Source organism: Melopsittacus undulatus, chromosome 5 (assembly GCF_012275295.1).
Source record: "Melopsittacus undulatus isolate bMelUnd1 chromosome 5, bMelUnd1.mat.Z, whole genome shotgun sequence".
NCBI classification, from domain to species: Eukaryota; Metazoa; Chordata; class Aves; order Psittaciformes; family Psittaculidae; genus Melopsittacus; species Melopsittacus undulatus.
Window position 1 is genome coordinate 80,608,365 of NC_047531.1, and position 14,233 is coordinate 80,622,597.

At 39.6% G+C, this 14,233-nt stretch overlaps 1 protein-coding gene across 1 annotated transcript in view; it reads left to right on the forward strand.

Annotated features, from left to right (window-relative positions):
- The window catches only part of EFCAB6 (EF-hand calcium binding domain 6), a 104,482-nt gene that overhangs the window by 40,329 nt on the left and 49,920 nt on the right, over positions 1 to 14,233 (forward strand). The window contains 1 exon segment of the mRNA XM_034063333.1: positions 11,978 to 12,150. Coding sequence (XP_033919224.1) covers positions 11,978 to 12,150 — 173 coding nt within the window.

Genomic DNA, 14,233 nt, shown 5'->3' on the forward strand with positions numbered 1-14,233 from the left:
TCAGTAACTGTTGGTCTTCCAACATTAGATCTATCATTTCAGTACATTTTTTCATGTGGTAATGCTATCATAGTTTAACCTCAGTGACCTTCTGTTTTCTTTCCTGCATTACTAATTCATTTGGCTTTTAGGTGGGGAGGATCCTTTCAGATGAAAACAGAAAACTGGAAAGATTTCCATTAGGCTTTGCAATTCTATGATCCTAAGTGTACTGGCACTATTAACAGAAGTCATCTAAGAAAAGTCCTAGAGCTGTGTTGTCCCTCTTTGTCAGATCCACAATTTATGAAGTAAATTGATGATGTCTGCGTTCTAACAGATTTAACGTAATTTCTTTTCTTATCGTATCTTTCTTCCTGACTTTTAATATAGCAGCTATAGCTGAAGGCGTTAAACATTTTGGTTGGCCTTAAGCATATAGAAAATAAAAGATTGGTGGGAAAGATCACTATTCCTCATATGATCAGCTTTAAATCCTTTATTTATTTTCACAACAATTCCATGTTGGAAACTCTTGGGAGTTTGACAGTATTTCAGAATTTCAAAGGTGAAACAAGCCTTTTTTACAAAGGAAGAACTGATGTGCTGAAGATCCAAGACATTATCAAACATTATTTAGTATTTCCAAACACAATGTAATAAAAAATAAATTAATATTTTGTCTTTCCTCAGCAGACTATTGTTGTAAAGAACAAGGAATTTAAATTTAATATTGTCAATATGAAATTTCATTTTCAATACTGGCAGGCTCCCCAAAGTGGGGAGTCATGAGAGCTACAAGCGTGGGGAGCATTAGGTCAAAACATCTATGTCCAAAGAAGAGGGGATTGTAATCAGCATCTTATTGCAGGAACATTTCAGTCAGGTTATAATCGGGTCTAATCTACTCTCTCAGAAGCTCTAGTTTTCTCTGCTTACAGTCAGTGACTTTCAGAAAGAAGGGGAATTCTTTCCTACCTTTGAAAACATAGTAGGAAAATCAAAGAAATCAGGTCCAGTCTGACCCTTACAACCCAGTGTGCTGCTGACCATTGTGTGTGAGCAGCAAACACAACAGCATCAATAGGAAATGGCTTTTGGAAAATAATCTTTGATCCTGAAATATGAATGAGCATGAGCGTAATCAGTAAAATCAAATTCTACTGTATACATTTTCTTTTCTATAAATGTCTCAGAGAAAATTTTGGGTGCTGTATATTGGGCTCATAAAAGTCATGTTCCCACCACAGTATAACTATATGCTTTCATCATCTGTCAGTTTTATAGCTCTGTGTTGTGTAGTATATAATTAGTGGTCATTGATCATAAACAAGTAATTATCCTTTGAATTACCTGGGACACAGCAATTGTACGATTTTCTAAATAATGTTTCTACCATTATTTGTGTCAATGAAAGATCTGTACTATAAGAAAAGGCAGGAATTATAGCCACTTTGAATTGAAAAGTGGTCTTTACTTGAAATTCTAAAAAGTTCCCTATAAAAATAATATAGACTAAGGTAACAAGAGGCAAACTGTTTAAGTTTCAGTCATTCATCATTGTGGTCAAGGGCTGCTTTGCTTTTGTTTTGAAAGGATGCAAGATAAACCTTGTGGATTAGTCTAGTGGAATGCTGAATGCTGAGGCTGTATTCTAGCAAAGCCTAGAAGAATACTTCTAGGGTTTCTGTTGTGGTCAACATTGAGCACACTGTATATTTGCATTATTGAATTGTGGCATTGTTGAAACATGCACGTAACTGTGTTTAGCAAAGAGCGATGTGCAATACCACAGATGGGTTAAGTTTGGAATCCTTTCATGGGAATAGCATCTAAAATATACATCTAAATGGTAAGATTTGTATTCTACTTTCAAAGACATTCAGGGACACAGTCTTGCATTGGCCATGTTCAGTCCATGAAAGGTTTCACTCACACCGTGTTATTCTTCTCAAGCAAACATTTCTAAAGGCACCTGGTTTTAGCAGTATCTTTCATCAGGGTCATGCTCTAGAGAGTTGATGACCACCCTGGAGAGGAATTTTAATGCTTATAATAAGATGAAGAGAGAATTTATACTCAACCAGGCAATAGATGGCCCACTTGACTGGAGACGTATTTGGGTTTAGGATAAATGAGTAACAATATAGCTAATTAGTTAGAATGGCTCATCCACAGATGAAGAGATCATTTGAAAAATCCTTTGTTGTAACCTACTTTTAGAGTTGTCATTCTATGATTTAGGCTGACTTCTTAAAAACACATTGTGACCTGCATCTGTTTACCAATCTACATCTCTTTGTTTCAAATTCGGTATTAATATTTGTATTTAATCTTATTTAAGACTATTCTAGGAAAATGTTGTGGATTATTCAGAGAAACAGTGGATGGCACTGTTCATTCGCTGCTCTAAAGTTGTAAAAAATACCAAGTTTAAAAAGGCTGCATTTTAAAATAAAGAAAAAAAAGAAAGAAGCAATTGACTCCTCCAAATGCATATACACTGGGCTTAAGACTATTACATCTGTGCTGGCAATGTCATAACCAGATTGGGGTTTTAGCACGGGTGCTTTAAGGGATGCAGGGGTTTTGAGCAAAAGGTGATGAAGTGGTTAAATTACATTCTGAATTCCAGTGGTTCAGCTACATCAGTCTTATTTATTTGAAATGATACTTCTGCTTTGGGGGACTTCTACTATAATAGGACTTTTGCATTGATGTGACTCATCCTGAGGCACTTGAGGACAATACGGCTATCGCTGCAGCAGAATAGCTGGTATGCTTGTCCCAGATGGCTTCCTGTGAGATGACATTCAGACTGGGGAAAAGAGGGAACAATTTTTAAGGGCATTTGGAAGCCTTTGATGGTTTAGACTCACAAAGCAGATGTTGCTCTGTAGTGTTCACAGCCACTTTCTGTGTGAAGGATACACTTGTTTTAGCTGAGCAAAGCTTCACAATTACTAGAAAATGGGGACACTTTCCCCTCCCTCTCACCCCCCTGACACTTTCTCCCCTGCAGTGTGTGGTGACAAGATGTGCACTAGATTTTTCAAAAGAAATTAAAGCTTTGATTTGTTTTTCTTTTCCTAAGAAGGAAGATACTGAGGCACTTGATATGTTAAGTTGCAAGTGCTTTTTTACTATAGGTATTATTTTAGTGTCATTCTAAGTAGAACAGGCACTTGGAATGAGTGCAGAGAATGCCATGCATCCCTAGCATAAGGACAGGAACCTTCTGCTTTCATCCAGGAACACCCCAAAGCTTTATGAACATGAATGAAATCCTGTAAGGCTGATCAGCTCATTGAAGTAGCAATACAGTGATGACAAGGGCTCTGATTCATGAGCTCTGGTAATTTATACAGGAATGATTTAAGAAGGTTTTTTAACAGGCCCAGGGAACTACTAAGTCGATCTCTTCACTGGAAGTTACCCTCAGAATAACAGAAAGGGCTGAACAGTGTGTCTGCTCCTGGGCTGCTGAGGTGCACATCCACGAGTAATAACTTAGGCCATTAGTGACTTCATGTTGTATTCATTTGCCAGGTAACAAAGTAAACTAGGGCCTTCATTCATGATTTCTGACAGATTTCATTGTGCAGTGGCTGTGATTCTAGTTCCCTCTTCCATCAGTCCAGCTGAATTTGACAGGTCAGTGTCAGGTGAGCCAAGTTTCTTCCAAATGTCCACCATACAATTCAAGCATTGATTACATAAGGTATTTACAAAGGGTAACTGTACTTAGGGAGAGGCTTGTGTCCTTAGTCTCGTTCTAGAGTCAATGGAACTCTTCCAGAATGATAGTGGGTTTAAGTTAGTTTCCTGCTTTTCTGTAGGCTACAGAGGAGCCTGGGAAAACTAGTTTCCAGTGCCTAAGGATAGCCTTCAGAACAATGCCCTTAACTATATATGGAAAGGAACTGTATTACTTTGATTGTCATTGCCTTAAGACATTTATATTGCACATTGTTCTCAACCCACCATATTATTTCAAATTCTTATTTTATCCAGGTTATGCTATAAATACAAAGATAACTCTTCTGATGGAATCTTTCATAAGATGCTGTTTGATAACTTAAAAGCTGCTGTTCTTTCTGGTGACTTAAATGGTAGCAGCTCACATATATCAAAGGGAAAAAAAAAACAAAGAGAAGAAAAAAGACAAACAGAATCTTAAAAAAGTACTGTTATTACAGACAATTTTCTATTTAATGCAAACTAAAAATATGTATAGAAAGACTTTCAGATAGACTGAAGATACATACTGGTTTTCTAATGGTAAGCACTGTCCTGGGCTGATCTCTTATTTCAGAGAGATATATTCAAAACTGTAGAACAATCAAAGCATTGCATCAGAAGAGCAAACACACATGGATCATTCATCAAAGAATCTAGGATGCAGCTAAAAATGGTTGAGCTCACATTACAGGCTCCACAAGGATTATATCTCACTGCACCATTCAAAAACTGGGGTTTTGCCCTCTAGATAACATCTGAAGAGTAAGCTTGTGACCCTCTGTAAAATCAGTGGGGCTCATTACTCAGGAGCCTAATTTGACCATTCTCAGAGGATCAGGAACTCAGGCACATCTGATGGCTGTGACTATTGCAGGCCATAGCTACTGCCTTCAACTGAACCAGCATCATTGACAGTGGCATCCAGATTATGAAGATGTACGATTTACTGATTCTCCTCATTCATAATCTGGGCTGGTGGTGGGGGAACTGCAAACTTTCCTTTGTAATGTGATGTGTTTCTCTTAAAAATATTTTTTCTTATACTTTCATTATAAACTACATGTGTGGTCACACATGTTTCCTTTCACTTGAACCTAGATAATGCTCTACTCTAATATGTCCATGCTCACTGCCTATCCTCCCCCACTTTTAGGCTGGTGTTCTGTTCCATGAAACAGAATGCCCTATGCAAAGCTCACATTTCTGTTAACAGCTCTCAAGACAGGGGTATGCCCTGTCTTGCCCCAGAGCCTCCTCAGACTTCTTTGTTTCCTCTTCAGTGATCTGACCTTTTTGTGTTTCTTAAGTCCTCATCTGAATCCCCTCCAGAGCAGCTCTAGGGATTGCCTTGTCTGTGCATTCACATGTCAGAACTGGCAGCTTATTCCTATGGCTCAAAAAGCCCATTTCTGTTGTCTCTCTTCTGTTGTCCCAGAGCATTGCCACAGGCTCTCCACACCTCTCTCAAAGGAGGGCAGATGTTGCAGGGACACCAAACATAGATATAAACAATGAACTCTGAGCTCTGATGCTGAGTATCAATTTCAATACTGCTGCATTACAACCTGCAGCAAAGCTCTCACAAAAATAATTTGTAGGCTCACCAGGACCTTCATGATTCTGTCATGAACACAGAGAAATTGGCAGTGGATATTTGGCACCTGAATCAGCAATATGAGGCATAAAATGCCTGCTGAAGGACACTGGTGAAGGACAGCTTGCATTCACCAAAATTCGCTTACCGCTCTAGCCAAGCCCTGCTTTAAGTAGTCAAAACAGAGGAGGAGCATGCTATCCATCTTCTGAAGGCCTCTCAGGCACCACAACATCTTTCTGTCTCTCCTAGCAAGGTCTTAGGGAGATATAACCTGCTGGGACATTTTATAAAAGACTACAATCTCCTTTACCTTCTTGCCAAGGTGACTATTGGCTCTAAGGCCTTCAAACTGCTTTATGCACTGTGGTCAGTTGCTAGTGGTCAGTTTCTACCTATTGGAAGGAACTCAACTGTTTGGAAATGTTACCTGCCTACCTGCCAGCAATTCATGTGGGATAAGTTCTCAGCCATATGGCTTGAGTTATTTTACTATGTCAGGCCCACACAGGAGGGAGACAATTCCTTGTTGCAGATAGCTGCAAACATACCACATCTCACCTTTCATTTATGCCGTGTATTTATGACAAGAGGTATCGCTTTAGGCATTCTGACAAGCTTAAAACAGAACCTTTGGATGTTCAACTCCTGAATTGATTAGTATTTTGAAGCTATGTCAGATAAGTTGCTCTTTCTGTGGCTATAATCAGTGATTTGCATCTCCCCAGTTCCTCTTGTCCCAGTGATGTTCTGTGTTGGCCAAGTCAGTTCTGGTACTAACAATTTCTAAGCCTTCTAGTCTGGAATTCAAGACTTCTGTCCCTCCTGGAATTGCTGAAATGACACTTCAGTATCCTTACGAATCTTACTGTTACTGCTTTCCTGATTATATTATGGTTGTGTGGCTCTCATTCTCTCTTTATCGAGAATTTGTGATTAGTTAATGAAGAAGAAAGTAAGTCTCTAGGAAAGCAAGCCTGGTCTCTTTCTTACCAAAGTTACGATTTTGGACCAGTGGTCTGCAAATGGAATCCTGTAAGCAATTTAACAGGTTGGGGTAGTTAAAGTGTCACTACATGTGAGAGATCCTCTTCCACAATGGCATTCATCTTAATCCTCTGGACTTCTAGTAGACTGCATCTGTCTCTGCAACTCTTTCCTAATTTGCTTTGTAAGACACTAGGAAATATCTAAGACTTATTTTTACTGAGGTTCAATTCCATTTCTACTGACAAGACTATCAAAGCAGAGAGCTGGCAAGATTAATAAAATGCAGATGACCCACCAGCATGGAATGGAGTTCTGTTCACAGAAGACATTACTCTGAACTCAAGATAAATCAGTGGTCTCACTAATAAATATATCTCTGTCCCTAACATCTGCCGAGACACCATCTGGAGCTTTATCCATACCTTCAGCAAGCATTCTGGCTGTTGAAGTACAGAGTTACGTTAGGTTTGTCAGGCCTGAATGAAGAACTTTGTCAGCCAAACCCGGTGAGATGGGCATGTGCAGGGAATAGGGTTTGGTGTGTCACATAGTTGGTAAATGTACTGTGGCATATTACCTGAAGGTAGAAAAATAACATAATTATCACTGAGTACTTCAAGCTGGCAGCTGGGTAAGAGACAGTACATGGCTAGCCCAGAGAATCATATATGCTGATTACTTGGCTAGCTGGTAATGGATAGAAAAGATAATGTGTCTCCCGTCCCAGCTAGAAGGAAGAGTCTCTCTCCTTTACATGACTGTCAATTTCACAGAACTTGTAAGTGCTCTATCTGAAGACCCCCCACCCCTCTCAAGTTTGACTGAAATTGGTAGATAGACTCCAAATTTAGGGGGAAGGCTGACAGATGTGGATTAAAAGGCAGAGTGCATTATTCTTCTTTCTCTAAGAAACCAAGGTAAAAGTGGTGCTGGTTGGAGGGAAGTATAATTTAAAATATAAGCTTGCCTGAAATCAGGGTAGATCTTGAGGATCCCTCATGGCTCTTGTTTCTCTCAGCAGGCTTTGAACTCTTTGTGACTCTAATTACTGCCTGAAAGTAGGAATATATTTCTTAGAAAAATGTAAGTAACTCTCCAGTTCTTTTCCTTCCCTCTTTTTAAAGCCAGGTAGTGTGTTTGCTTTTCTGCATAAATTTGGGAGACAATTTTAGGCAGTTATTTAAGAACAAATACGAACACATTGTGATATTCTGTAGTTTGTTCTCTCCTTATTTTTTATTAGCATTCATTGTTTAAGCAATGAATACTAATATATTATGTATTATACACATTGTATACATATAGAATCATAGAACAGTTAGGGTTGGAAAGGACCTTAAGATCATCCAGTTCCAACCCCCCTACCATGGGCAGGGACACCTCACACTAAACCATATCACCCAAGGCGTCATCCAACCTGGTCTTGAACACTGCCAGGGATGGAGCATTCACAACTTCCCTGGGCAACCCATTCCAGCACCTCACCCCCCTAACAGTAAAGAATTTCTTCCTTATACCCAATGTAAACCTCCCCTGTTTAAGCTTTAACCCGTTACTCTTTGTCCTATCAGTACAGTCCCTAATGAAGAGTCCCTCCCCAGCATCCTTACAGGCCCCCTTCAGATGCTGGAAGGCTGCTATGAGGTCTCCATGCAGCCTTCTCTTGTCCAGGTTGAACAGCCCCAACTTTCTCAGCCTGTCTTCATATGGGAGGTGCTCCAGTCCCCTGATCATCCTCGTGGCCTCCTCTGGACTTGTTCCAACAATTCCATGTCCTTTTTATGTTGAGGACACCAGAACTGCACACAATACTCCAAGTGAGGTCTCACAAGAGCAGAGTAGAGGGGCAGGATCACCTCCTTTGACCTGCTGGTCACACTCCTCTTGGTGCAGCCCAGGATATGGTTGGCTTTCTGGGCTGTAAGCACACACTGAAGCTGGCTCATGTTCATTTTCTTATTGACCAACACCCCCAAGTCCTTCTCCGCAGGACTACCATGAATTTCCTTTTTGCCCAACCTGTAGCTGTGCCTGGGATTGCTCCAACCCAGGTGTAGGACCTTGCACTTGGCATGGTTAAACTTCATGAGGTTGGCATCAGCCCACCTCACAAGTGTGTCAAGGTCCCTCTGGATGGCATTCCTTCCCTCCAGTGTATCAACAGAACCACACAGCTTGGTGTCATCGGCAAACTTGCTGAGGGCTCACTCAATTCCAATGTCCCTGTCAGCGACAAAGATATTAAACAAGACCGGTCCCAACACCGATCCCTGAGGGACACCACTCGTTACTGATTTCCAGCCAGACGTTGAACCGTTGACCACAACTCTTTGAATGCGACCATCCAGTCAGTTCTTTATCCACCGAGTGGTCCATCTATCAAATTGATGTCTCTCCAATATAGAGACAAGGATGTCATGTGGGATACTAATATATATGTATAAATATGTTATATGTTATTCTTTATCCAAGATCAATACAAAAAGAGGCTTTAGGTGCTTCATCATCCTAATTAAAATCTTTTTATATATTTCCTTTTCTGTTGAACAGAAAGATAATTTTTTTCTTGATCCCTCTTCTATTACTGAAGCATCTCTAGAGTGAGTTCTCATTATTCTTAATATGTTTTATATCGAATCTCACATTGTGTTGTGGCCTTTCAGATTTTGGATGTATATACTCACACTTCTCTCTTCTACTGTGACAGCATGTTTCAATGGTTCACTGCCAGCTCTCCTTAAGTTATTTTCCCTTTTAGATCCATTTCCCATAAGACTTTAGTTCCTTGAAAAGGCAGAAATCTACCTTTTTTCACTATTCTACTATGTTTCTTTTACAAGTGTCATAAACACTGTCATTCCATCAACATTCCTGCCTAAGCTGTATTTCACCTTCTCAAGAAGTTTCTCTGTGTTAATTAGGATAAAATTTAGAAAGACTTTCCCTTCACTAGATTTTGCTGCATCAACAGAATGACACATTCTGATAATCTGCTGGACAGCCTACATTCTGCTGCAATCATTACCCAACCAATTACAACTAGCTTTCTCTTTTACCCTGGATGATTTTGCCACTTTTATGTTTTTTTTTCTACAGGCAAAAATCTCCAAATCTCCAAGAGCTTCAAATCCAAATCCTGTTTTCCCTGTTGGGATGTATAATAGGCATCGTACCATTGCAGCACGTATTCTCATGGAGTTTTATCAGTAGAACTCAAATAGGGCTGAATTTATTGAAGTGTAAAATTCCAGGATCTTCCAAGAACCATAAGGATGTCCAGACCCCATTTTTTATACCATATTTTTTACATTCATGTGCTGACAACCAGCATGCTTGATCAATTCTGTTTGTCTACTCTATGACCCTGTAATGTATAACCCTGTATCAAGTAGTTTTAGGTCCTCAGTTAAGGGCTGTTAATACCTTCCTGTGAGCTTTTACATCAGCTCCTTCCTTGAATCTAGTCTAAGGCTTCCCTAGTATTTTATAAAGGTAGTCGATAAAGAGAGCTTTTTGTGAATAAACCCCTGACAGGGAAGATGGTCTTTCACATGACATCCTTCAAGTAACAACTCACTTCCAGGACATATCCAGCCTTTGCTTCAGTCTTGAACTTCAATATGGAGGAAGGATATAAAGAACGTTTGAGTTTATCTTCATCACCTGTCCTGTAATTGCTTTTGCATTTTCACAGGGTCATCCACGGCAAGACCAGTGTTGATAGGCAGGAGAATACAATAATCAGTGCAATGGGACTGGTAAACCTGGTGAAGTTTTGGAAACCTCTTACATTCAGGCAAGATAGCAGGTATCATCAAATGACTATGTGCCTTCAGCAGATGAGTCCATCTAAGAGCCTCAGAAGGGAGTTACCAGTCATTGTCATCCTTTGGTCCTTTTGGGAAGGCTGAATCTTCTGTGTGCTGCTCAGATCAAAGTAAAACTCTTTTCATTAGCATATTTTTAGAATAAGAGTTAAAATGCTAATATTATCTTCAAGTTTAGGGAGAACTATAAAACACACTTAGTAAATCTATAAAGTAAGATTGCTGAGTATTTCCGCATTTTGCTTATATGGAAATACATCCCTTAAAATTTAATGAAAATAATTGTTCTAGCTTCCATTTTCATGGGTTATAGTAAATCCATAGCAGATAAAATAGGTACAAGTGGAACACATTACATGCCCTTTAATTTAAATACTTTTCTGTCTTTAGAAGTTATTAAATACTTAATTTTTATTTATTTTAATGTCTTATTGATGAAGGTTGTGGTATTTCAACAAGATGAGTATATAGTCATATCTATGGACTTTTTATAGACCCAAGAAAGGACGGTATTCTTGCCATTCCTCCAAAGGCAAAAAGTGTGGAAGCAATTTATTTGGAATCCAGAAAGAGAGAAAATGTCATAAGATACATTTTTCCTTTTAAAATCAATTGAAAGATTTTCATTAACTTCTTTCACCTTAGCTTAGCCATCTCACATTAACTGAGGTGTTAGAGGACAATGGTGGCTCCTTAGCTGATGTAGAAACTTGGGCTCCTTAGAAACTAAGCCTGTGACTTGTAGGTCAAGGATCTCTATTTTCAAAATAAATATTTCAGAGCAGTATCAGTAAATTTTTGGTTTTGGGTTGTTTGGGATTTTTCCCTTTTCTGTACAGTAAAAAATACATAAGAAATGTTTGCACAATATATAGAATCATAGAACGGTTAGGGTTGGAAAAGACCTTAAGATCTTCCAGTTCCAACCCCCCTGCCATGGGCAGGGACACCTCACACTAAACCATATCACCCAAGGCTTCATCCAACCTGGCCTTGAACACTGCCAGGGATGGAGCATTCACAACCTCCCTGGGCAACCCATTCCAGTACCTCACCACCATTACACTAAAAAACTTCCTCCTCATACCCAATCTAAACCTCCCCTGTTTAAGCTTTAACCCATTACTCCTTGTCCTATCACTGCAGTCCCTAATGAATAGTCCCTTCCCAGCATCCTTACAGGCCCCCTTCAGATACTGGAAGGCTGCTATGAGGTCTCCACGCAGCCTTCTCTTCTCCAGGTTGAACAGCCCCAACTTTCTCAGCCTCTCTTCATACAGGAGGTGCTCCAGTCCCCTGATCATCCTCGTGGCCTCCTCTGGACTTGTTCCAACAGTTCCATGTCCTTTTTATGTTGAGGACACCAGAACTGCACACAATACTCCAAGTGTGGTCTCAATGAGAGCAGAGTAGAGGGGCAGGATCACCTCCTTTGACCTGCTGGTCACGCTCCTTTTGATGCAGCCCAGGATACGGCTGGCTTTGTGGGCTGCAAGCACACATTGAAGCTGGCTCATGTTCATTTTCTCATTGACCAACACCCCCAAGTCCTTCTCCACAGGCCTTTGAACATATCTCTCTCTATATATAATTCATTATATATATTATATACTATATTATATATATAGTATAATAAATATTATTTTATATATATAATATATATGTAGGCCTTGGAATCACTATCTCTAACTTGACCAACCTTTCACTTTGTGTTATGGCAAAGACGTTTCTTCAATGTCTATCTCTTGTTTGTCATTAAAGCAGCCTTTTTCATTATTGCTGAATCAAATGTTTGAAACTACAAAAAATAAGTTACTTGTCTTCATGTGCAGTCTTTCAATTTTAGAATCAAGCAGATTGAATATCAAGCTAAAAAAATGCACCCAGAATAGAACTTTTGATGAAGTAATTAGAAGGCTGAAGGACAGAGTGATACAAAAAGCAGCAACTATTAAAGACAGCTTTTTTGTCTGTAACAAGCAATTACATGGGAAAATTAGTAACACTGGCTTGCAGAAGGTAAGGAAAGTGTTAGTTGTTTTCCTCTCCCATAGTTTCCCAGAAAGACACTTCTTGTCTTGGCAATGTGCTTGCTCACACAACTAGAGTTGAATCCTCTAGGATTGTTTCTGTTACTGATGAGCTAAACAAGTCTCATGCAGGTTGAATGCTCCAGAACTCATCATCAGTTACTGATGAGCTAAACAAGTCTTATGCAAGTTATTGTATGAGAAAGAATCTCAACTTGTCTTTAAAGACAAAAAATTGTCATCCTGTAGCAGCACTACACCTTGAAAGCTTCAGCTGCTTCTAGTTGTTAAAAAGAACACGCATGAATTGGGACTGGCAAGACACTGTTGGGACTTGGTCTAATATCAACCAACAACACACCTCTTATGTGAAGTGAGTGAGCATACCTTAAAGAATCACCTAAGTCTTAACTCAGAGTCCGTAAACTGACCCTGAACCTCTGGAGTGGTAGCTGGTAGGAACTGGGTATAAGTAGGTGAAAAATAAGATTCTTAATAGATACAGCATGATACTTCATGGAGAATGATTGAAGCTAATTTTATACCACATTTTAGAATGGTGAGCCTCAGCTTCCTCTGAACTGCTCTTGGACTGCAGAGTGGCTCGTAATCACGCTGGGTCTAGGGGTTACCCCCTGGGGTCCCCTGCTCTCTTCCTTGCTTACTCTTGCTCTACTTTCAAAGAAAACTACAGTGATTGTTACACCGAAATATCCTCCAGACATCCACTAGCATTTCAAGGCATAGACTGGTCCCCAACAGGAGAGAGAAACTTTCTGTAGCTCTTACTTGAATTCAGTGAATTTGGTCATGTTGTAAATTTCCAACATAATTATTTGATGTTGGGCAGTTTTTGAAACTGACTTAGCTGATTTGGGTACAGCATCTCCGTGCTGAGAGGATCCATAATATTACAAATGTATTGAAATTGTATAGTTTTTACTTGCCAAGTCTTCCAGTTGAATTTTGTAGGTGCCTTTTTTGAGGTAGGATTTTCTGAGGTATTCCCAGGGCACATTGCAGACTTGATGGCTTATCTGGGTGCATGTTATGCTTTGAATGGACTTGTGAGGTCATGGATTTGGGATTGTAGCTGTGATGCTGATGGTACCCAAAAGTACATTTCTTTCTTCTCACATTTCAAGCAAAATTTTTTGCTGAAAGTTGAGGCTGGGCAGAAAAAGAGACATGATGACAGTAATATTTCTCTAGTCTTCCTCAGTGTGAGAGCTGCTGCTGAATAGTATTATGACAGTAATGCATACTCTGCCTTTTGTCCAGGTGCTGAAATAAGGTAAGAGTCAGCAAGGATTAAATCAGAACTGTACCTCTGAAAGTGGCCTGCATAGTCCCTTGAGAAAGGGACTGTTTTCACTTTGGTTCAGTAATAGACATAATCTTCCTTCTATGTACCATGGACTGTACAAGTTGTCACCAGCTACAGATGCAGGGCCAAATGTACTGACTGTAAGAAGATGACAAGCTGTTATCTTCTATTCTCCCCTTCTCAACATAGATCTCAACATAGACCCATGAGGTATGCACTCCACATTGTATGACAGGACGAACGCCTTTACTATAGAGCCTTCTCCCATAAACACTGTAGCTGCATTCAGACACACATCTTTTTACCCTCAGGTGGATGTCTTTCTGCAGTTGGTGCAGGAAGTGAAATTGCTTTGAAATGAAGGGGAGGGAAAGACGGAGGACAAAGCACATACAAAATTTTCCATTTTTCTTACTATTTTCTTGTTAACAATATTCTTATTAAGAATGTGTAAAGCTGCAACCCATCTTCCTATACAGATCTGACATCTGTGGCACCTACCTTTGGGACATTAGCTTTGGTTGCTGCAATTCACACTACAGTGTGATACCTAAGAGTCTTATATGTTGCCTGCAGCTAATGCACTAACATACATTTTGTGTTAGGCAGAACAAACTCATTCTACCTGCTGCTTTTTCTTCTGTGTTGGCTGCGTACAACTCACATTTAAGGTATTTGTATAGCACCAGAAGCTATTGAACAGTTAGTCTTTGTGATTTCATTATTCTTTTATTACACTACAGAA